The following is a 21,810-nucleotide window of genomic DNA, read 5'->3' as shown; positions in this document are numbered from 1 at the left end:
AATGTTCCGGAAATACTGCGTCCTTTAAACATATATAAAATTAAAGCTTATTTTATGTACTACAAAATGAAAAAAAAAAATTTTTATACGCAAATGGCTACCATATTCAAAAATATGCTATTTTTGTATGAAAATTATGGGTTTTGTATTTTATTTTAATAGAAGTTGATGTTGCTTTTGCAATTATCCAACAATTTTTTAAAATTAAACACTATCTACAGATTTGCATCGAAGCGTTTCTTATGATAGTGATTTTAATCACTGTCAGATTAAATCTAGACTGAACCCAACTATGCAATGTCTCCACTATGCCGCGACCCCACTGTGCTACCGTTTTTTTTTTTTAACTTTATAATGCTATGACATATTTAAAAGTATATGGATCAACACAATTTTTTTATGAAAAATAATATTTTTTAATAATCCCTTTTTCATTCGACATACTTTATCTTAATCAGGATATTAATAAGGAACTAGCAGATCATGTAACTTTTGGAATAATCCACCAATTTTTTAAAATTAAACACTATCTAAAGATTTGCATCGAAGCGTTTTTTTTATAGTGATTTTAATCACTGTCAGATATCATTATACCTGACCCAACTATACCACGTCATCACTATGCCGCGAACACCCTGAGCTGGTTTTTTTTTTTAATGTGTTGCAATACTTATTTCCAGTTTCAAAACGAAGCTAAGAAGTTATTATTTTTACTATGATTTGCATTTTTATGACTGTTCATAACAATTTTCAACTTTCAATGAATTGATTTTGTTGGTTTATGCGTCAAAAGATCCCCATTTTAATGTTGTTGAATCTAAGTTTTAAAATTACTGATCCAAATGAAATTTAAATCAAATATACTAGAAACAAAAAGGTTTTCCTTTTGTACAAATTTTATGAAAATCCCTAATGAGTATATTAACTCAAAATAAATATAACATTTATGGATATTGAGCATGAGGATAATTGATATACTATGATGTTTATTAAATACAATTATATAATATAATTTTTTCTCAGGGTGCGAGTACAAGAGTTTTATGAGAAGATGTAAAAAAATAGAAAAACAAAGTGAAATATGAACATTTATTAATATGATCATAATTTTAAATAGAAATCGTTGTAATTAGTTGTTACACTTTATGTATCAATAACATCACTCATACCTGTAATTATCTAAACTTGTGTTGACTGTGAGTCATGTCAATAAATACTTCGAGTAGTATAGGAACTACAAGTGGGTTGTTTATCTTAGTAAGAGAATCAATAATGATTCTCTTAACTTCTTAATGTGTGTATTGACCACACAGGTAACCCACTCAAAGATTGGACTAGGCTGATTATTTTCGTATAAACGTTATCGACTTTATTTATGTCAACAATATTTCATACTAATATTCACTTAGTTTTTCTGATTTTCTACTTAATTTATGTTTTATTACACTTATTTAAAACTTTATAATTCTTCTATGAAATGTATTCGCAGATACGCAACATTTATTGTCAATTATGACTTTTATCAACAGATATGCTTAAAGTGTGGCATATTGACGTGAGTTAACATTTATAAATATACCAACTAACAATACAGAAAATATATATGTTGATAGTCATAATTTACAATAAACGCTCAGTATTTATGATAGCGACATCATAAAAAACCAATTAGCTACCTGTTTTTGTAATACCTCATGTATTATACATGTATATTAAGTCAAAAATTTGAAACTTTAAAAATTTATATCTCATAAACGAATAAAGTTATGTTGAAAATTCAAATGCCACATTTACTATTAAAAAATCCTAAACATTTTATTAAATTCAAAATGTGTTCCACTTTGAAAAATAAAGTAAACACTCTTACAAAGCATAAGGGATAAACTAAAAAAGTATTACATAACTAATAATTCAAGAATAATATGTAACTTAAGTTATCTAAAAAAAAAAATGTATAAATTATTTTTAATCTGAGAGTAATTGAGGGGTTATGATAAAAAAAATCACCCTTTACAGTCCAACAACAAATTTACACATACTTAGGTTCTTTTTTAAATGGTTTAAATAAAATTTATAAATTCACTTTCTATTTATCACATACACTTATTAGTACCAAATGGTTATACTTATTATAGTAACAATTGACCAATGAATAGGGACTATAGCCCCTTTAGCCCCCTTGGCTACGCCATTGAATTAATTACGGGAGAGAATTTTCTTCTACATTTAATTACAAATTACTTAAATTATATAGCTAATGTTAAAAATAATTTGAAATAATTTTTACTTATTAAATTGTCATATTTATTTATGAACATTTTTCACGTATTAAAAATGAGCTACAAATAGCTCAAAATTTTTTATATTTATAGGATTATTTAAAAACATACTACAGGTTATTTGAAGAATGAAATATATTCATCATTTTTTACGAGAACATTTTATTTTGTAGTAAAATTTAAAAAAAATATTTTTACTTACTTGTTTCAACGACGAAAATTTGTGGTTGTGGCATTGGATACGATGGTTGTGGCATTGGATACGGTGGTGGTTCATCAGTAGGCTTCATTTTTCCTTTATAATTAATATATCTGTAATTTATACAAAAATGATTTCTAATTTTTATGCTGTACACGGCTCTAATATAAGTATGCAGGAAGATATGTCACTTCTATACTTTATTTCAAATCTAGTAGTAAATAAAGGAGTTTAGTTCAAACAACGATAAACATTTACTTAAATTCGCATTGATTATATGAATTCTCGGAACACCTATAAAAAAAAACTTATTGATAAGATAAGACATAAGCTAATTTAAATATACATTTGATAACAATATTTTACAAAAAGTATACTAAAATGATACTCAGTGTAATCCATAGAATAAGGTGATTCAGGTTATCGTAGGTAGCGAGTTAAATATTTTTCCAACGTCATTGATGTAGTCGTAAAAAATTTGTACACTTGAAATGGACAAATACAGACAAGCAAAGTTAATAATAGATAATATAAAAACTTACTTCTTCCAACAAACAACCAACTGTGACTTTGGTGCGGATTTAGAAGGAGGAGGCGCATTTATACACTCATGAGAGGATGCACTGTATTATTTGAATTATGACTACCAAGTAAAAAAAGTAAAGTACAGTAAAGAATCCAGTAAAGCATAGTTTTGGTATTTTTTTTATATTAATATTGATTATTATCTGACGGTGATTCAAAACACTGTCGTAAATTGATTCGATGCGTACTTGAAACAAATTAAAAATTTAACATATTCATCAAAAATTGAATTTAGAGGTTGATTACTTTTAAAGATAAATCGCTGAAAAACTTTTTATTTGTTTATTATACATTAAAGTATTAAAAGCTATAATTTGATTTATATTTGAATGGTGTAGTTGTTCTTTATACGCAAAGACTTCAAAATCGGTCAATTTTATCGAAATTGCATGATTTTTAGACTAAATGGTTGATAACTTTTAGAAATCGAGAATTGTGATATTTATTTTTTTTCATCTCAAATAACATTATAATACATTTGATGTAGATTTAAAAAGTTTTTTTTTTTTTTTTTTGAAATATGTCTAAAATTGAATTTTTAGCTGTTTCCATTAAATATTTTGCAATAATCCTTCCATTTTTAAAGAAATCATTTCAATATAAAATTAAAACTAAAAATATCAGAATTTACTGCCTTTTTACATTTATAACTTTTTAGGATGATAAACGGCTTCAACTTGTATAAACAGAATTAAATGTACATGGATTGGTAAAAGAGACAAGAAAAAGGATATGAATGAGGAAAGGATGCCATATTTATTCAATCATTTCATTTTATTGAGCATAAATATAATGAAAACTAAGACCAAAGGAGGCTAATTAATTAAGACGGAGATATCATTTGTCGGGCGGCTATTCCGTGCGGGTTCCAACGTCTTTTGCCTTGTTGCACATAGATGATCACACAATACAGGGTGGTCCACCACTCACTGACAACTTAAATAACTTTTGATCCAGTTAATATTTTTAGCTGATTTTTTTTTTAAATAATAGTTATACGTTAGGTCTATAGCTATATCTCAATAATTAATTTTTTTACATTTTATTAAAAATATTAATTATTTTTAAATTTTAAATAAAATGTAAAAAAAAAATCTAAGATAGCTATTTTGTAGAGTAGAATTTAAGAAAAATTTTAGTAAAAAAATATCTTATTAATATTCAGTAGTAAATATTCTGTAGCGTTTTGAAGTTTGTGAAAATTTGAATTTTCATGTACTATTTTACGGTATTAAACATTGAAATACGTATTGAGAAAAGGACAGAAGAAAACGCTATCTTTTCAATATACTTTTGAATGAGAGTGATAAGTAATAATTGCCTTATCTAATTTCTTATCATGGTATTTATGCCAAGTTTGTAATGTATACACACTATCATCATATGTATACACAGTAATCATGAAAAGATAGCGTTTTCTTCTGTCCTTTTCTCAATACGTATTTCAATGTTTATAACCGTAAAATAGTACATGAAAATTCAAATTTTTACAAACTTCAAAACGCTACAGAATATTTACTACTGAATATTAATAAGATATTTTTTTACTAAAATTTTTCTTAAATTCTACTCTACAAAATAGCTATCTTAGATTTTTTTTTTACATTTTATTTAAAATTTAAAAATAATTAATATTTTTAATAAAATGTAAAAAAATTAATTATTGAGATATAGCTATAGACCTAACGTCTAACTAATATTTAAAAAAAAAATCAGCTAAAAATATTAACTGGATCAAAAGTTATTTAAGTTGTCAGTGAGTGGTGGGCCACCCTGTATTTTGATACCTCAACAACTTAACTAATATCAACAATATCTAATGTAATAGTATTTTTTTTTTGTTTACAACAAGTGTTAATTGGTGTACATAATATACAGTAAAAACTTTTATTTTATTGAATTAACAATTCTATGTAAAACACTACATCGTGGTCTTTTTCTTTTTTTTGCTCAAATTGATATAATTGAGTTTCTTGTTATTTTTATTTCGTATTGCGTAAATTTGATGTGCGTAGTTTTGAAAAAAAAATTTGGAAAATCCTTATTTTTAAAGATAATTTTGGTTTTAGGATTTTTAGAATGAGGATATTATGTAATAATTACGTCATTATAGTTTCACAATAGTATCATGAGAAAAAATCCCAAAAATTAAAAAAAAAAAAAAAATGTTTGAGCTATTTTTAGTTTTTGACGTTTCAACTTTAAAAAGCTATAACTTTTGAACCAATTTTTTCAAACACTTTTGAAAAAACCATTGAAAGATACACGTTTTAAAAAAAAAAAATTTGAAAAAACTCGATGGGGTGGTAAAATGCATTTGTTCCGATTAATATTTGTGTGTATTTTAAGAGGAAAAAATTTTTTCCACTAATGTTTAAAACTACTACCTTTTTTTTTAGATTAAACGTACGCTAGAATATACGATGTACATAAAAATAAATGAAAATATCGTCAAATTTTACTGTTTCCTTTTTACATTTTTTTATTTTAAAATTTGGCATTAGCTATATATACATACATATATATTTATAATTATAAAAATAAAAATTATTTTTTATTTTTTTGTCACCAGTGTTGATTTTTTACAATCGGGGTATTCATTCTAGACAGAATAAACGTATCTAGCCGTAAAGCCACGTATATTTTAATTTTTTCATTTTCTTTTCCGATATATCTTAATATATAAATATATATTCGTAATTTGCGTATATATAAGCAGATGTACCTATTTTATTAAACCCTCATAATATTATTTCCCCTTTACTTTTCATTTTGTTTGCTATAAAATAAACAACTCCGCACAGTAATAGGCAATCCCATTTTAATATTTAGGAGTTGCTTGTCACAGCAATAAAACTTTACCTGGGTCGTTAAAACTCTAGATACGTATCTATACTAAATAAAGGTTTTCGAATAATAAAATTATTTGTTCAGATTAAAAATATTTGCATCTTTCCCCACAAAAAAATTCTAGATATATATCTACAACATCTATGATTTATTTATTGCCAATAATTAACAAGGGTTGACTTGCAACAAGAGTTAGAGGATAATTGTTGTTAATTGTGCTATGAGGGTTACTCTAAAACCTAATTATCACGATCACACTAATGCATGACACTAAGTGTCGTAATTATTAAATAAATTGAAAACAACTTTGATTACTGATAACGAATACTTTTCACAGCTATTAAAAGTACTTTTTTAGTATTAAAATTTTAAAATATTTAACTGTGTGTGATCAACACATACATTTTTTAGTTAAACTTCTTAAATTTTGTTCATTTCTATGGCTTCTTAAAATTTTTTCTTTTATATTATCTAACTAAAAAATATGGATCCCATTAAAGAAAATTAAACTTAAAGCTTTATACCTAAAGGGACAAAAAAAATTATTTAATGCGATAAGAGAATTCTAATGAGGCTGAAAGGTAAGTTCTATAAGACTACAGTAGGAGCTGATATTGATTTTGGAATAATCGATCAATTAATTATAATTATATATTATGTACACATTCGCATCAAAGCGTTTTTTATGATAGTGATTTTAATCATTGTCTGATATCAACTATACTTTTCTGAACTATGACACGATTCCATTGTGCTAACGTTTTTTTATATCAAAGACCGTTTTCCTTTTTGAAATAATCGGTTTAATTAATCTTAATAAGGTGTATAGTAATTCACCTTTAGTTGCCTTTTTTTTTAGTTTTGTCCCTCTTTTGAACTAATGATTATAATTATACCACTTATTGGACAAAGAAGTCGGTGTTTTCTGAAATTATTTCAAAGAATTATCAAAATATTAGTCATATTTTTTAAACTTATAAAAGAGAAAAAACTTTCGTTATTTTTTATTTATTTATTACATTTGTTTATAAATTAATACTAATAAATCTTTTATAAATGATTAAGTAGAGTAAATAAGTTATCGAGTGACTCAGTATGTCGTATACATGATGAAATTTATAATTATTTCATACAGTTATTGTTCTCATGAAATTATTGAAAATTTTACTCATATGAACTCAATAAAAAAACATCAAGACATTCGATTAGATTCAACATAATAATTTATTGAGTTGAGTCTATAATAAAGTTTAATAACTTAATTAAATTATTCACGTAATGACTTTGGAAAAAGAAAATAGTAAGGCGCAGGGCGGAAAAATACTCAAGGGGACTTATTCACAATATTATCTTTAGTTTTCGTTTAAATAAAATTGTTTTTTTTTTTTGTAAAAATTATTAGTATTTAAAATTGAGTCAATAGAGTATTTTAAAGATTATATTATGTTTTATTATAAAAATTTTTCAAATGAGATAACAACAAATGAATGAACACTTTGTCAAGCAATTAGAAGCTATTATAACCGACTACTAGATATGATAAAGTATTTTTATGTGTTCATAGCACGGTGATAAATATATCTTTAATCGTGGTTCATATTACAAAGGTAAAAAAATTGATACGAATTCAATGTTTTGTACAATAGCTGCTATCATTAATGCCCACTATTATATAAAGGTCATTTTTAAATATTCTATTTTTTCATTTTATCCCATCATATTGACTAAATAAAATTTAGTACCCCAGAGTATTTTTTCAACATTTTTTTAAGGAAACACTTTTTATGCGCATAAGAGGTAAAGGGACCGAACCCCCTTACGCCCCTCCCACACTTAGTACCTTGGTCAGAGGACTTAAAATATGTAGAACGATTGTAGTGAATTACTTAAGTACAGTAATAGTTTAATTATTAATATTATCATTTTCATTTAATTATTTTTTTGAGAATAACTTCTGAAACAATATGAAACACGTAATTACGTAATCATATGTATAATGAATCCATAGATGGATAATTGGTCAAATATTTTGAGGCTAGACAAATTTCAGTCAATTATCCAGAGGAGCGCTTACATTATTATAATGAAAAATAATTTAGAAGTTTTGTTAGGTACACGTTGAGATGGGATGACGTTAGTTTTTTAAATAAATACGAGAACATAGTAAATGGTACAAGCAGAGTCAGTGGGTCATACCGTTCACGTTTGTGTTTGTCAGGACAGGTATGCCGCTGACACCTGACAATAGTTTATTATTGTTCTGCAGCCGTCGAGTGGACTGGAGATTCCGCGTTAACAATATTCGACCTACGCGACCTTCGACGTATTGTCCACCAAAACAGCTACCACAGCCGTCGTAACGGTGGCGCTGTTATTGGATCGGTCCCTACGACGTGTTGCATCAAATGATTATCTCACTCGTGCGCGTTGTGTCGGTCGTTTTGTTCTAATGTTGTTTTTGAATTAAATTGAATTGGTAGCTGCTCATTGGTTAATAAATTTAACGATGCTATTTGCCTTCCGTGTATTCTGAGCATCGCAGTGTCCAATTGGTTTGACTAACAGCTAGTAATCGGCTCCAGTTGTTGATTTTTTTTAGATATACGAGAAGAGTGTTTATACATCCATTTGGAGGTATTCATGTCTGTTCGATACGCCCAAAGGACGTTATCAGAGTTGGCCTGTCTTATATCGTATGTGGAGTTGCTTCATCCATCACCTCCAAACGGTCCGGCAGTGGGTAATGATTAAAAATGTTTGTTATTATTTAAAGGATTATATAGTCGACATAGAAATAAGCATAGTTGTCAAAAATACTTTTAAAAAGTATTTTAAATAATATTCAAATATTAAAAAAAAAATGTATTTCAAATACTATATGAATACTTTTCATACAAAAGTATTTGAGTAATACTCAATTACTTTACAAAAGTATTTCAAATACTAAGAATACAATTAAAAAATAATAATAATGTTTTTATTTTAACTAAGAGCAAAAGGTTCCACCTAAATAATTACCAAGAGGGTAATTTGAGTCAAATATTGAGTACTCTTAAATTAAGAGAACTCATTTATTATTTTCGATATTTTTTGTTAGAGGTAAATAAAATTAATTATTGGAGACTAATCAGTGAAAAAAATAAATATTAGTACACGTGTAAAAACCTGTAAAGTATGTCTTATTGACAATAGAGTAAATCATTTGAACCTGCAATAGGCTATTGTAGGTTCAACTGATGTATTAAAAATAGATGTATACATAATAGCATTTAGATAAGCACAATAATTATGTTATACTATAATGTAACATATAAAATAACAGAGAATTATTCTCAATTTTCATTTTGACTGAGTTTAATTTGCTTGCTGTGTTACGGTTAGCAAATTAAAAAAAAAAAGTATATTAATAGTACTGAATATTAAACAGTATTAAATACTAAATAATTGTATTTAAAATACTACTCAGATACTTTTTATTAAATGTATTTAAAAATACTATTCAATACCAATGAAAGTATTTGAATAAAAGTATTCAAATACATTTACTCAAATGCTTTACGCCTTTGGAAATAAGTATTAGTTAGAAAAAAAAAAGGATTCTGTCATTAATCAGTAATTTTTTGTTCCAAATTCATTTATAATTTTTCCTTCTTGTTTTAAACAAAAATAACATTTTGTTATTATTTATTCATGTGTTGTTCTTGATCTACTATGTTGTAAGGCTTAATTACCAAATTTCAAATATATTTCCTTTCCTTTCTCAATGCATGGTCACATTTGTTAAATATTCGCACCTTAAGCAAATTGCCGTTACAAAAGGTAAAAAATGTAGTCGGCATTGCATAGGTTTATAATATTTACCCAATTTATTAAATTTGTCTTAAATAATCGAATCGACGAGCAAAAAAATTGTCATATCATGGATCGGTAAAATAAGCGATGAGATCCAAATTTTTTTTTAACACCCAAGCAGTGCCGTACACAGAAATTAATTTTTGAACGGGGTTTTTTTGAAATTTAAAGAAAATTATATGTGACACTGCCCATATTGTTCGCTCACAAAAATTCCTGTTTTCGATTATTTTATTGTGAAAATATTTATAGTATGTTATGATCCTTTTTATTGTTATTTCTTATTGTTTATCGTCCAAAATTGTCGCTTAGCTTATAAATTTTGGGGAGGGGGGTCAACCCCCCCCCCCATTGCGTACGCCAGTGGACCCAAGTAACGTTTAGTCCACTGCTGATTGTGTACCGCTATATATAATTTCATATAACTTATCGATTGATTGCAAGTCACCAATAATTCCATTACCGTTGTTTTTTCATAGAAAGTATTTTAAAACAATAATCGATAGAATTTGAGACTATAGAGATGTAGTTTTATTAGTAACATCTAAAGGCTAATTAATTAAGACGGAGATATCATTTGTCGGGCGGCTATTCCGTGCGGGTTCCAACGTCTTGTGCCTTGTTGCACATAGATGATCACACAATACAGGGTGGTCCACCACTCACTGACAACTTAAATAACTTTTGATCCAGTTAATATTTTTAGCTGATTTTTTTTTTAAATAATAGTTATACGTTAGGTCTATAGCTATATCTCAATAATTAATTTTTTTACATTTTATTAAAAATATTAATTATTTTTAAATTTTAAATAAAATGTAAAAAAAAATCTAAGATAGCTATTTTGTAGAGTAGAATTTAAGAAAAATTTTAGTAAAAAAATATCTTAAAAATATTCAATAGTAAATATTCTGTAGCGTTTTGAAGTTTGTAAAAATTTGAAGTTTCATGTATTATTTTACGGTATTAAACATTGAAATACGTATTGAGAAAAGGACAGAAGAAAACGCTATCTTTTCATGATTACTGTGTATACATATGATGATAATGTGTATACATTACAAACTTGGCATTAATACTTTGATAAGAAATTAGATAAGGCAATTATTACTTATCACTCTCATTCATCTGTCCTTTTTTCTTAAATTCTACTCTACAGAATAGCTATCTTAGATTTTTTTTTTACATTTTATTTAAAATTTAAAAATAATTAATATTTTTAATAAAATGTAAAAAAATTAATTATTGAGATATAGCTATAGACCTAACGTATAACTATTATTTAAAAAAAAAATCAGCTAAAAATATTAACTGGATCAAAAGTTATTTAAGTTGTCAGTGAGTGGTGGGNATCAGCTAAAAATATTAACTGGATCAAAAGTTATTTAAGTTGTCAGTTAGTGGTGGGCCACCCTGTATATATCATGTATTTGTTTGTAAGCATTTTTACACAAAAATGCTTATTTTTACCAACAATCATATTTATTATTTATAAATCAATCAAGGGGACACTATGAACTTATGTTCTATTACTATTATGAAATTCGCGATTCATTACAGTGTAATGTTGTATAATGATTACATTACTTACTAAAAATGTCAAATGATAATTTTGAAAAACTATTATATATGTTTGTACTAATAATTGCGGAAATATTGCAAATATCTCGTGCCTCTAATCTAATACCCCTGTAAACCCTCGTGATTTTACAAAATGTTTACTTTTTATATCTATTAACAGGTCTATTTTCAAATAAATATTATATATTTTTTTCCTGACGTCTTTTAACATATTTTGGTAAATAGAAATAATTTATGTAAAAGAATTTTTATTGTGTATAAAAACAAAGCTAAATGTTCATTCTACATCTCGATTATGAAAACTAAAGTCCCGTAGCCCCATTTGGATGCGCTCAAGTTAACTGTAAGAAAATGCGTCAATCACTACAAAATCCGTTAATTTTTTTAAATAAATAATCACAATTAAAGCGCATTGACATAAATAATCAAACCATATATTTCAGATTGGGCAAAATTTCGATATTTTATGAAATTATATTGAAAATTTTGGAATGCTAAAATTGCTAACCAAAAGAACAAGGTTTTATGACAGTTTTTTCATATCACTTTCAAATAAGTGCTAAAACACTAAAAATCTCGGAGTGTTAATTTAAGACTTTGGCGTGCTACATTATCAAGTACGAAATATTTTCTCAGACAGTTTTATCATTTAAAAACCTTTTCTTTTAGTCGTTGGCGATAGTTCAAGTTGAGACTTCGCTCTTTAACTATCACAAAATATATTATAATATTAATAGATTAATTGTGTGTCAATATATGTTCAGCCACAGGAGATTTATCAACTTATTGATTTTTTATGTTTCTTGGGTGTTTTTTTAACTTGACCCCTTTTTTTCTTTTTGTTTGTCCATCTTTCATTTTGTAAATGCCCTATTTACCCCCTTCTTTTACTTTATCTTTAGGTTTATCTAATAAATCTCTTAAATTATTACTTTTAGATGTCACTAAAAATTTTTTTAAATTTTAGCTAATCTATTTGAGATGCCCAGATAATATAAAATGGGCGATTTAATTACTTTCTGTTCCCCCACGCTAGTGAGTGTACTAGCTGCTCTCCTTTCTTTATTCCACTTTATATTCAGACTAATTTTGAAATTACATTTTCGTTACACCCATAATTCTAGCTATTTCTCTTATAACCCTCAGTTCTTTATTTAGATGTATTTTATTCATAGGAATATTAACTTATCTGTAAACCATATACTATTAAAAGCTTCCATTTTGTGTTGCCAGCTAAGGTTCAATTTGTTTAGAAATACACACACGTTCAGGTGTGTGTATTTTTTCGATACATTTCAAAATTTAGTTCCCCCTCTACTCTTTAAACTAATAAATAAAAAAAACAATTTTTCCTCTACATCCTGTTCGTTTGTGAATTTAATCGATGGGTAAAAAGAGTTTAAATGTTGTATAACGACCTTCGTATATCAAAATCTTTGTTAAAATTTTTGGAAAATAATCATAGGTGAATTTTAAATTTGTTTCGAACCTACTCATAAAAAGTTCTGATAAAAATGGTGATTTCCCATTGTTGTGCCTTCAGTTTGCTCATCAAATTTTATTTGAAACTGAAAAACATTTCGATCTATACATAACTTTAATAAATTAATAAACTCATATGTAGTATTCTGTTTTGTTTACTTAGCCAGTCTTTAAGAAAACCAATTTTTATATTACCAAGATACTAGGAAATAAGGTTACTGTGTCAAAAGAAATTAACCTATCATTATTTTGAATAGTTTAACCAGATAATTTTTAAACTAAGTCAATATTATTTTTAACTGAAAAATTATCGAATATATGAATAGATGAAAACACCTTTACTACTAAGTATTTAGCCAAATTGTAAGTTGGCATTAGTATTGACACAATAGGTCTCATATTATTTCCCGGTTTATGTATTTATGGTAAAGCATATAATTAAGTTATTTGAGAGTTTGAAATTTTAATAAAAAATCTGAACTTTTCTTCATTAATTTTGAACTATTGATGACGTTTGTAGCCTCCATTATCATTTTACTTAAGTATGAATCCGCGATTTTTTAGTAATTTTTTTGTAGTCTTTGAGTTAAATATGTTTAATACAATTTTATATATGCAACTAAATAAGTTTAATTTAATTTATAAAAAATCAATTTTTATATTAACTTAGCCTTATAACGCTACGATGCATATTTGAAACATTAAAAATAAATTTAACATATCTATCAAAAATTACATTGGGTTTTGACCTTTGAGATTAATTACTCATATAGAATAAGTCACCGGAATAATTTTTATTTTTTAATGATGTATTACATTAAATTTAATCTAGAATATTTTGAGAATTCTGTTACTATAAAAAAAACTTCATGATATACTAATTTTACCAAATTACACAAAAGTAAAACTAATAGCTTTTCTGCTATACCAAAGCTAATAACACTTCAAAAATTATATTTGGCATGAATACTATTTTAACAAATTGTTTAATTATAATTAAATAAATGTAGAATATATAAATATGTTTATTAATGGTATAAAATTATATAAACTTAATATTAATAATAAATAAAATATTTAATTATATTTAAATTATTCTAAAAACAATGTATTAATTATTTATAAAATTTGGTAACTTAAAAACAATATAAAGAATGCATTTCCAACAATTTTAGGTTAAATTTTATAATTCTATATAAGATTATAATATATTTTATTGTTATAATAATAATCAATACATCCATGAAATAATTACTGGTAACCTTGTAGTTTATAAAATATAAATGTTATTGATAACTGCTTAAAAATAAAAAAAACAATTAGTCTACTTTTAGTTAGTTTTTCTATTTTATTAGAGTTAAAAAAATTAAATATAAAATTTATACTGAAATTCATATTAACATATTATATTAATATAAATTACCATTAAATAAAAATGTTCTCAAAATTTTTAATACAGCAAGCAAATAATAACACAAATTTTAGTGTCTTTCCTAGTTATACTTTTTTCAGAAATGTATAAGATTACTTATACAAAAAACATAATTACAATTTTTAATTATGAAAACAGTAGAAACATATTTGAGATGCCTTATAGGCAGCAATTCCATAATTGCATTGCTCTTAAATGAACTATTCATAATTTTTATCAAAAGATTTACAATATTTTTTTTTTTTTACCTTCAAAAAGGAAAAGTAATTTAAAAATATACAAATAATAATAAATAACTATAACACAACAAGGTTCTCTCACTGGATAATTTAAACTAGCCAATGTAAACTTTACAAATCTAAATTATGATTTTTATTTAAATAATATTATTATAAATTAGAAGATATTATAAAAAGTAAAAGAAGCACCAGTCAAGTTTCAAAAATGTAAACAAATTTTCTCAATAAAAGCTTAGTCTCAATTAACATACAATAACTTTTTTTTATATTTAATTTAAACTAAGGAAGTAATAAATTTTTATACCAATGTTTTCAATAAATGGTAGATAGTAAATATGTAAAAACTTATATACCAAATGGTTATTAAAAAAAAAAATTTTATTTGCGCTTGATCAAAAGTATTATGGCTTATATGTTCCCAGGAATGTTTTACACTGAGGACAAGTGTGATGAACCATTTTGAACGCATCCATACAAAATGGAAGACAAGAGCACAAACAGCATCTTAAAACCATAATAATATATTAATTATTTGAATATAAGGAGATTAATATTCTCCTTAGAATCAATGATTGATGTTATATACAGGTGTTCAGTAATTAAGGGTTAATTCATACAATGAGAATAGAAACCCGTTTCCTTATTTACTGAACATCCTATAGATTAAAAAAAAAGAATTAATTTAATCAGCTAAGCTACATTAATTATCTCTTACACAAGGAATAAATTAAAAATGAGACATAATTATAAATTTTCTATAAAAATAAAAATAAAAAAGATCATTGATTTATATATTTTTTAACAATATAGAAACTTTAAATATGGTTGAATATAATAACACAGTCAAATTTTAGAAAACAAATTTTTTTCTCTAAAATTACTATTTTGAAAAACATAGTTTTTCTATATTCCTCTGAACTCTTTATATGAAAAAAAAAACTATAGAATGATTAATCATTTTAATACACTTACGAAGTAAAGTAAGTTAATGCACAACATAAGTAAGCACTAGGTGTTGTATCTTCTTGGATAGTTGATATTATTTGAGATTTGCAGGCTGGACATATCATTTGCACTGGAGTACGAGCCAATGGAGGATTTTCTATAATATTAGAATTTAAATTAATTCAAACAAAAATGTCAACACATTATAATGGATAAAAAAATATATTATTATATATATGAGAATAATTAATGTTGAAGACAAATCAGTAAATACTAAAGAAAATAGTCTTAACACAGAATACTTAATGTCATTGTATATAGAAGATATAAAAAATGTGATTAAATTGGATGCAAGATCCAAACTATTGTAACTGATAACGCTTGTAATATGGCAAGATTTAACAAGTTATGATTCCTTATTAAAAAATCTAGTAACTTATAATTGCATATTTTACACAATGCACATATTTTACATTTACTTGCTAAATCTATTCATATTGAACATATTCATTAATTAATATTAAATAAATTCATGTGTCACTATACAAACAAAATATAAGTAATTGAGTGGAAAATCAGTAGTAATATCTTGTGAAACAAAATGGGGTACATATTCAGATTTCTGAGTAACATTAGAAAATTGGGATATGACAAAAATATGTTCTGATAATAAAGCGACTATTGATTCTACTATTATATGTAAAACTAACAATATGTGTTTAAAAAGAAATATGGAAGATCATTAATACATCTAAAAAAAATAACAGTGGCCAACTTCATATTATATATTTACATATTACGTGAGGTAACAGATATTTGATTAACTTAATGAATAATTTTAAGACTTTATGAGAATGATTAAATACCATTAAATAATATTTAAAACTTTAATAATTATTTGTATTTTTTTCATTCTTAGCTATTATATCTACCTATTATTTAGCTATTTAGCTATTAAATTCATGAATTTAAAAAAAAAATTTCAGTTATCAAATTCCAACCATGAATTTTGTATAAACGCATCACTTAAATATTTTATCTGCCCATTAAAATACAAAACACATACACGACATATATTTTCTGAAACAATAATCACTGTACATCCTTAACTTAGTAGCAGAATATTAGCAATGATATTCATAGTGAAACAATAGAACTGGCCAACCAACTACATTCTGCAATAGCATCAAGTGTTGAAGTAAAAGGAATATTTTCATCATTTTGATTGATTGATAAATACAAATATAAAAAACAAATTGGATAGTGAAAAAACAGCTAATTAAAAAACAGTTCCTTTAAGCAATGTAGTTTAAAACATTGGTTCATTTGAACACAAATTGACACGAGGCTGTAAAACCATGTGCTTAAATAGTAGCCTAAGTTATTTATTTTGTAATAATAAATGTTATAATAATAACTAGTGTATTACAAAAATAAATTAATGTAATATAATTGATTCTGAAATAACTGAATTTTTAAATGTAGCCTCACTACTTAGGATATGCTTTAAGTCTATTAACTTATTTTGGTGACACTTCCAACAATTAAAATTTACCAAATTCCTATTGACAAGAAATTTTTAACAATTTCATTGAAAAAGTATTGATTTTAAAACTTACGTTGTACAATCACTACTTGGTTAGGTTGATTAGTATTAGAAGTTGGATAACTGGGAGGAACTGGTTGATACATCGGAGGAACACTAGGAGATGGGTACATAGGAGTTGTAAATCCAATTGGAGCACTACCAACAGATTCTAAATAGGTCGGCGGAGCTGATGGCATTTCACTTTTATTCATATTTGGATACATGGCTGGAAAAAAGTAAAAGTTAGCAATGTACCAAATTATTACATAATAATAATATTATGTCACAGAGCCAATAGGCTATAAGGAAAATAAACTAACCATGAGATAAGTAGAAAACTGTAGAAATACTTTTCTTCAATAATAATACGATACAATTAACTTAATTAAATTTATCGAACTTATCACGATAATAATATTATTGCAACAAGTCGCAATTTGGTTTATAGATTATAATCTATAAACATAGTAAAATAAAATTTCGGTAATGGAATTTGGTAACTTTAACTACGCATATGTTTTTATTATNGTAATGGAATTTGGTAACTTTAATTACGCATATGTTTTTATTATCATTGTATTAGCACAGACTATATGTTTCCATATGGTTTTTGGCATTGACATTAAACAACTAATAAGTGGCATGTGCTAAACCCTAACTAAACACTGATGTCGTCATTAATCAAGATAGTAAATAATACCTCGTGATAAGCAGACAACAGTTTTGTTTTTCAATTCATTAATTTAAAACTATGATTTACAACGAGAATTTTGAGAAAAATAATGAAACGAAATTAAGAATGAAAACCAATTTTCGTTAATAATAAATTTATATCTAAATAAATATAAAAATTGTTTATTAATTGTATACTTCTTAGTAAAATAAGGTAATAAATCTTAAATTTAGTGTAACTTATCTATTTTTGTTTTTATTTTAAATTTTAAATGTCCTCTTTTGAACTTGTTACAAAAAAAAATTTTTTTTGATGAATAAGAATTTTAAGTGTTATAATTATTAGCAAAATTTTTCTTTTGATTTTAATTAAATAATATTTTTATTTAAAGAGTTAAAACCCATTTAAGAATTGAAATATATAAATTCAAATGCTATAAAGTGATTTAAAATATTGTATATTTTTTAGTTCTAAATGGAGGTACTAAATGATATAGAAACTTACCCAGGATTTTGCTCAAAGTGTGGTTCTATACTCCCCCCTTTGAGTATGGAAGAATTCTTAAAATGTTATTCATGCAAAACAGTTTTTGGGCCAGAAAGTAGGTATTATCTTTTATAAATATTAATTATGATGCCTTCTATTTCTCACTTACTAAAATAATAATAAAATGTGACTTATAAAATCACATTAAGAATTAAAGCTTGAAGAAGAATTTATGCATTTAATTCATATACTTAGTATGACAATCATGCAAAATTAATAGTATTAAATGGTCCGCAGTAATTCTTCGGAGAGACAGCTAAAAAAATTTTCATTAAATTATTTATTAATTTATATAATGTATCTAAACTATAAAAATATGTATACAGATCTACTGTATTTATTCTTGGAAAATTTGTAGGATTATTTGTTATATTTATTTTGTGATATGTTTAATTCAGTTTCAACTGTTTACTATTATAGTAACAGCAAGTAGTAAAAAATTTATTTCGTATAACCTATTTCTGATAGATTTCAAACTATTAAAATTAATTTTTCTAATAATTATTTATTTTTCTCATTTTAATACAATTTTAAGATATTAAAATTAAAAATTGGGGGCATATAAATTATTTTTTTACACAATATTTATTTTAGGAGGACAAAAAAAGTGGTTGGATGTAATTGGGTGTGATATAAGTACATCTGGTATGTGTATAAATTATGTGGGAGGTTTAGAATACGTATGGGCGATCTCAAGTTGAGATAATGACAATGGAAAAGAAGAATGTTTATCTAAATAATATTAAGATTTGTTTTGTATCTTGTTGAACCCCATTAGTCATTCCTACCATTATAATTCAATGAAATTTAATGTTCATCAACTCCTTAAATTATTATTAAATTATCTTTGTTTATGGGGTTGATATTATTTAAAAAAAAAAAAAATCAATAATTTTATTTTGTCATTAAATAACTAACAAACATTAGTTCTATTATTCTATTTCTTGACCTAAATTGCAGTTTATGGAGACTCCACATCGGAATATGAAATTGTATTGAACTCTATTGAAGATATTGATGCTGTCGTAAAAGTTGAAGATCGAAATGTTGATGATGGACCTATAGCTGAACGAAGATGCAATGCTTGTGGTCATAACCAAATGTCTTATGCTTCAGCACAATTAAGATCAGCTGATGAAGGACAAACAGTATTTTATACATGTTTAAAATGCAAGTATGTTTATACAAAAATCAAACAGAAATATTTTTGTTATATTCCTATTTTTAATGATAAAAAAAAATATACAAGTTATACATTTTGACCATAAATATATTATAAAATATTCAATTAATTTAACCAGGGATTGAAAACATTTTTATATCATTATACACATTTTTTTAAAAATCTCATTTTATTCTACAAAAACATTACTTTCGAGAACTATGATATAATATTTAAATATTGAAAAATACATTGCACTTTTTGAATATCTGAAAAAAATTATACATTTTTCAAGAAGATATGGACAATTTATATATTTAATATGGTTTTGGAACAATATTTTTACTTTGTTTTCAAACAAAAATATTGTTCAAAAAATTATTTAAATAAACTATTTAATTTTTTTTTTTTTAGGATATTTTAAAAGTCATTTAAGCTGTCATAAATATATATTAATTAAAATTTTATTGAGTTTACTATGTCTTAATATATTTTATAGTATTGTATTTTAATAACAAAATTTTTGTGTTTTTTAGATTCACTGAGTCAGAAAATTCCTGAAAAAATATTTTTACTAGTTCATTTGTTTAAAATGTTGGGAACTTTTTTGTGTATTTATTACTGTTTAATAAAAATAGATATAATCAAGAATATGTAATACTTTAATTTATTTTAAATATAATCACAAAATAATTTTATTCTCATAGAATAATTAAGTATCTGCAAAGAATTTATTCAATTGCAATGAAAGTCACATTTGAAATTTTACATTTATAGAGTATTCATTATTCATTCATTTCCCGAACAATTTTTAACCTCATTTAGTCTGATAATATAACAGTATAAAATATTAGAATTAAGAAAATTTCCAATATTTGGAATAGAGAGCAAAATTATATAATTTTAAACCGCTGAAATATTTTTATTATTTCAAATAGTATTCAATTTCAAATAAATCATAGATTATAAATTTATAAGTAACATAATATACATTTTTTTATCGGAGTAGTATACACAAAATATTTTTATTGTCTCCACTGAATAAAAAAAAATTGTGTCATTACCAAACAATTTTAAAGAATGATCTGAAACATACATATTTCCTATGAACATATAACTGATGTATAATTTTGTTTCAAAAGTTGATTTTTAGTCAGAAATTAAAATAATTTATTATGCATTATGACCGGTGAAAGAATATTGTAATCAATGCAGTTACTCTGACCTAATTAAAAAGTTTCAAAAGTTTATTCTACCTTAAAAAAATTGTTATGTTCTTGCATTGGTCCCCCAAAATCTGACATCAGCTCTGGGGCACATACAATCCTAATTATTATTATATTCAAAATAAATAAATTAATGTGTACTCATGTTCATTTAAGTGTATCTTTTAGTAATTGTTACATCAATGAAAAATTAATTATTCTCAATTTCATCATGTTAGTAGTATAATTAAATTAATGAAGATGATTAAAAATAAAAAATATCCACTCCCCTTAGATAAAAAGAATTCTTACTTATTACTTCTTAATTTTAATTTATTTTTTGTCAAGACAATTTATTTTCTATTAAGTGCATAAAGGTAGTAATATAGTAAACTCTATAAATATTAAGTGATAAGAAAAATGTTAACTTATATGTTACAAAATTTTGTATGAAATTCTTTCTGCTTAATATAATATATTATTACAATATAATATTATTACATAATAAAATTTTAAATTATTTGAAGTATAGCAACTAAATTTTGTGTAGATTTTTAAAAGTAACTTCAAAATACATCAGGTATTACACCTACTACTCAAGTAAGATACTATAAAAATGTAACCAAAATATAAGAAGATACAGTATATGTTCTCACCCCATTTTTAAGTTCTATTAACAATTTTGTGATTCACTGACAAAAGTTCACAACAAAATGTTAGAAATCAATTATTTTCTAAAATACTTTCTTTTTATTTAGAACTTATAAGAATCACAGAATTTGTTCAATTACCAAATTATCAGACAAGTTACATATAACTATTACTATTCAAATAAGTGATGTCTTTTTTAGAATAAAATAATTTCAGATCAGTTTATTTTAAACCAAATAATAACCATGTGTAGTTATCAGTTATAAATCACTATTAAAATTAATAATTCAATTTCAAAAAATTAAGTTAACTGCAAAAGATCAATATTTAAATGTGATACTTCAAATTGTACTTTTACCACTCACTTTGTTCAAAGTGAAGATCCAACAGCTATAACATAAACCTTTTTATCAACTAGTAATTTTTAAAAATACTTAATATCAACAATATTTGGTATAAAATTAGTTCAAACTTAAAATTTGAGTAAATCAAATAATAAAATTTTTTTTTTACAAAAATGTTTCCATGTATATTTCTATAA

The 21,810-nt window shown here is 24.8% G+C and overlaps 3 protein-coding genes across 7 annotated transcripts in view; 1 reads left to right on the top strand and 2 right to left on the bottom strand.

Moving 5' to 3' along the window:
• The window catches only part of LOC126896126 (lipopolysaccharide-induced tumor necrosis factor-alpha factor-like), a 13,738-nt gene extending 10,988 nt beyond the window's left edge, over positions 1-2,750 (bottom strand). The window contains exon 1 of the mRNA XM_050668620.1: positions 2,482-2,750. Within this exon, the coding sequence (XP_050524577.1) occupies positions 2,482-2,569 (88 nt within the window). The 5' untranslated portion in view covers positions 2,570-2,750. The remainder of the gene's footprint in view (positions 1-2,481) is intronic.
• A 150-nt stretch (positions 2,751-2,900) lies between these two features.
• Positions 2,901-20,111, top strand: LOC126896121 (DNA-directed RNA polymerase I subunit RPA12). Of its 5 annotated transcripts, none has more exons than XM_050668609.1 (4): positions 2,901-3,175; positions 18,174-18,306; positions 19,212-19,421; positions 19,950-20,111. In XM_050668609.1, exons 2-4 carry the CDS (start codon positions 18,180-18,182, stop codon positions 20,069-20,071), a joined length of 459 nt encoding a protein of 152 aa, XP_050524566.1. In that variant the 5' UTR covers positions 2,901-3,175; positions 18,174-18,179; the 3' UTR covers positions 20,072-20,111. The 5 variants fall into 5 exon arrangements, with proteins under 5 accessions (XP_050524566.1, XP_050524567.1, XP_050524568.1 ...); XM_050668610.1 differs by lacking the exon at positions 2,901-3,175 and adding an exon at positions 7,248-8,653; XM_050668611.1 differs by lacking the exon at positions 2,901-3,175 and adding an exon at positions 15,595-16,249.
• LOC126896122 (lipopolysaccharide-induced tumor necrosis factor-alpha factor homolog) lies at positions 14,091-17,552 on the bottom strand. The gene is made up of 4 exons (XM_050668613.1): positions 17,353-17,552; positions 17,064-17,258; positions 15,472-15,601; positions 14,091-15,003 (listed from the first exon to the last, which is right to left on the bottom strand). Exons 2-4 carry the CDS (start codon positions 17,254-17,256, stop codon positions 14,901-14,903), a joined length of 426 nt encoding a protein of 141 aa, XP_050524570.1. The 5' UTR covers positions 17,257-17,258; positions 17,353-17,552; the 3' UTR covers positions 14,091-14,900.
• Positions 20,112-21,810: the final 1,699 nt, after the last annotated feature.

Source organism: Daktulosphaira vitifoliae, unplaced genomic scaffold, assembly GCF_025091365.1.
Source record: "Daktulosphaira vitifoliae isolate Bord-2020 unplaced genomic scaffold, ASM2509136v1 Scaffold_1, whole genome shotgun sequence".
NCBI lineage: Eukaryota > Metazoa > Arthropoda > Insecta > Hemiptera > Phylloxeridae > Daktulosphaira > Daktulosphaira vitifoliae.
The sequence above is the reverse complement of the archived record's forward strand: the minus strand, read 5'-3'. Positions and strand labels throughout refer to the sequence as shown.

Bases quoted from the DNA above. Each gene is read 5' to 3' on its own strand.
- LOC126896122 (XM_050668613.1), bottom strand. From the start codon at position 17,256: ATGTATCCAAATATGAATAAAAGTGAAATGCCATCAGCTCCGCCGACC. The intron at 15,602-17,063 runs GTAAGTTTTAAA...CTAATATTATAG, and splicing joins CCAAGTAGTGATTGTACAAC to AAAATCCTCCATTGGCTCGT. The intron at 15,004-15,471 runs GTAAGTGTATTA...TATGGTTTTAAG, and splicing joins GCATTAACTTACTTTACTTC to ATGCTGTTTGTGCTCTTGTC.
- LOC126896121 (XM_050668609.1), top strand. From the start codon at position 18,180: ATGGAGGTACTAAATGATATAGAAACTTACCCAGGATTTTGCTCAAAG. The intron at 18,307-19,211 runs GTAGGTATTATC...CCTAAATTGCAG, and splicing joins AACAGTTTTTGGGCCAGAAA to TTTATGGAGACTCCACATCG. The intron at 19,422-19,949 runs GCAAGTATGTTT...TGTGTTTTTTAG, and splicing joins ATTTTATACATGTTTAAAAT to ATTCACTGAGTCAGAAAATT.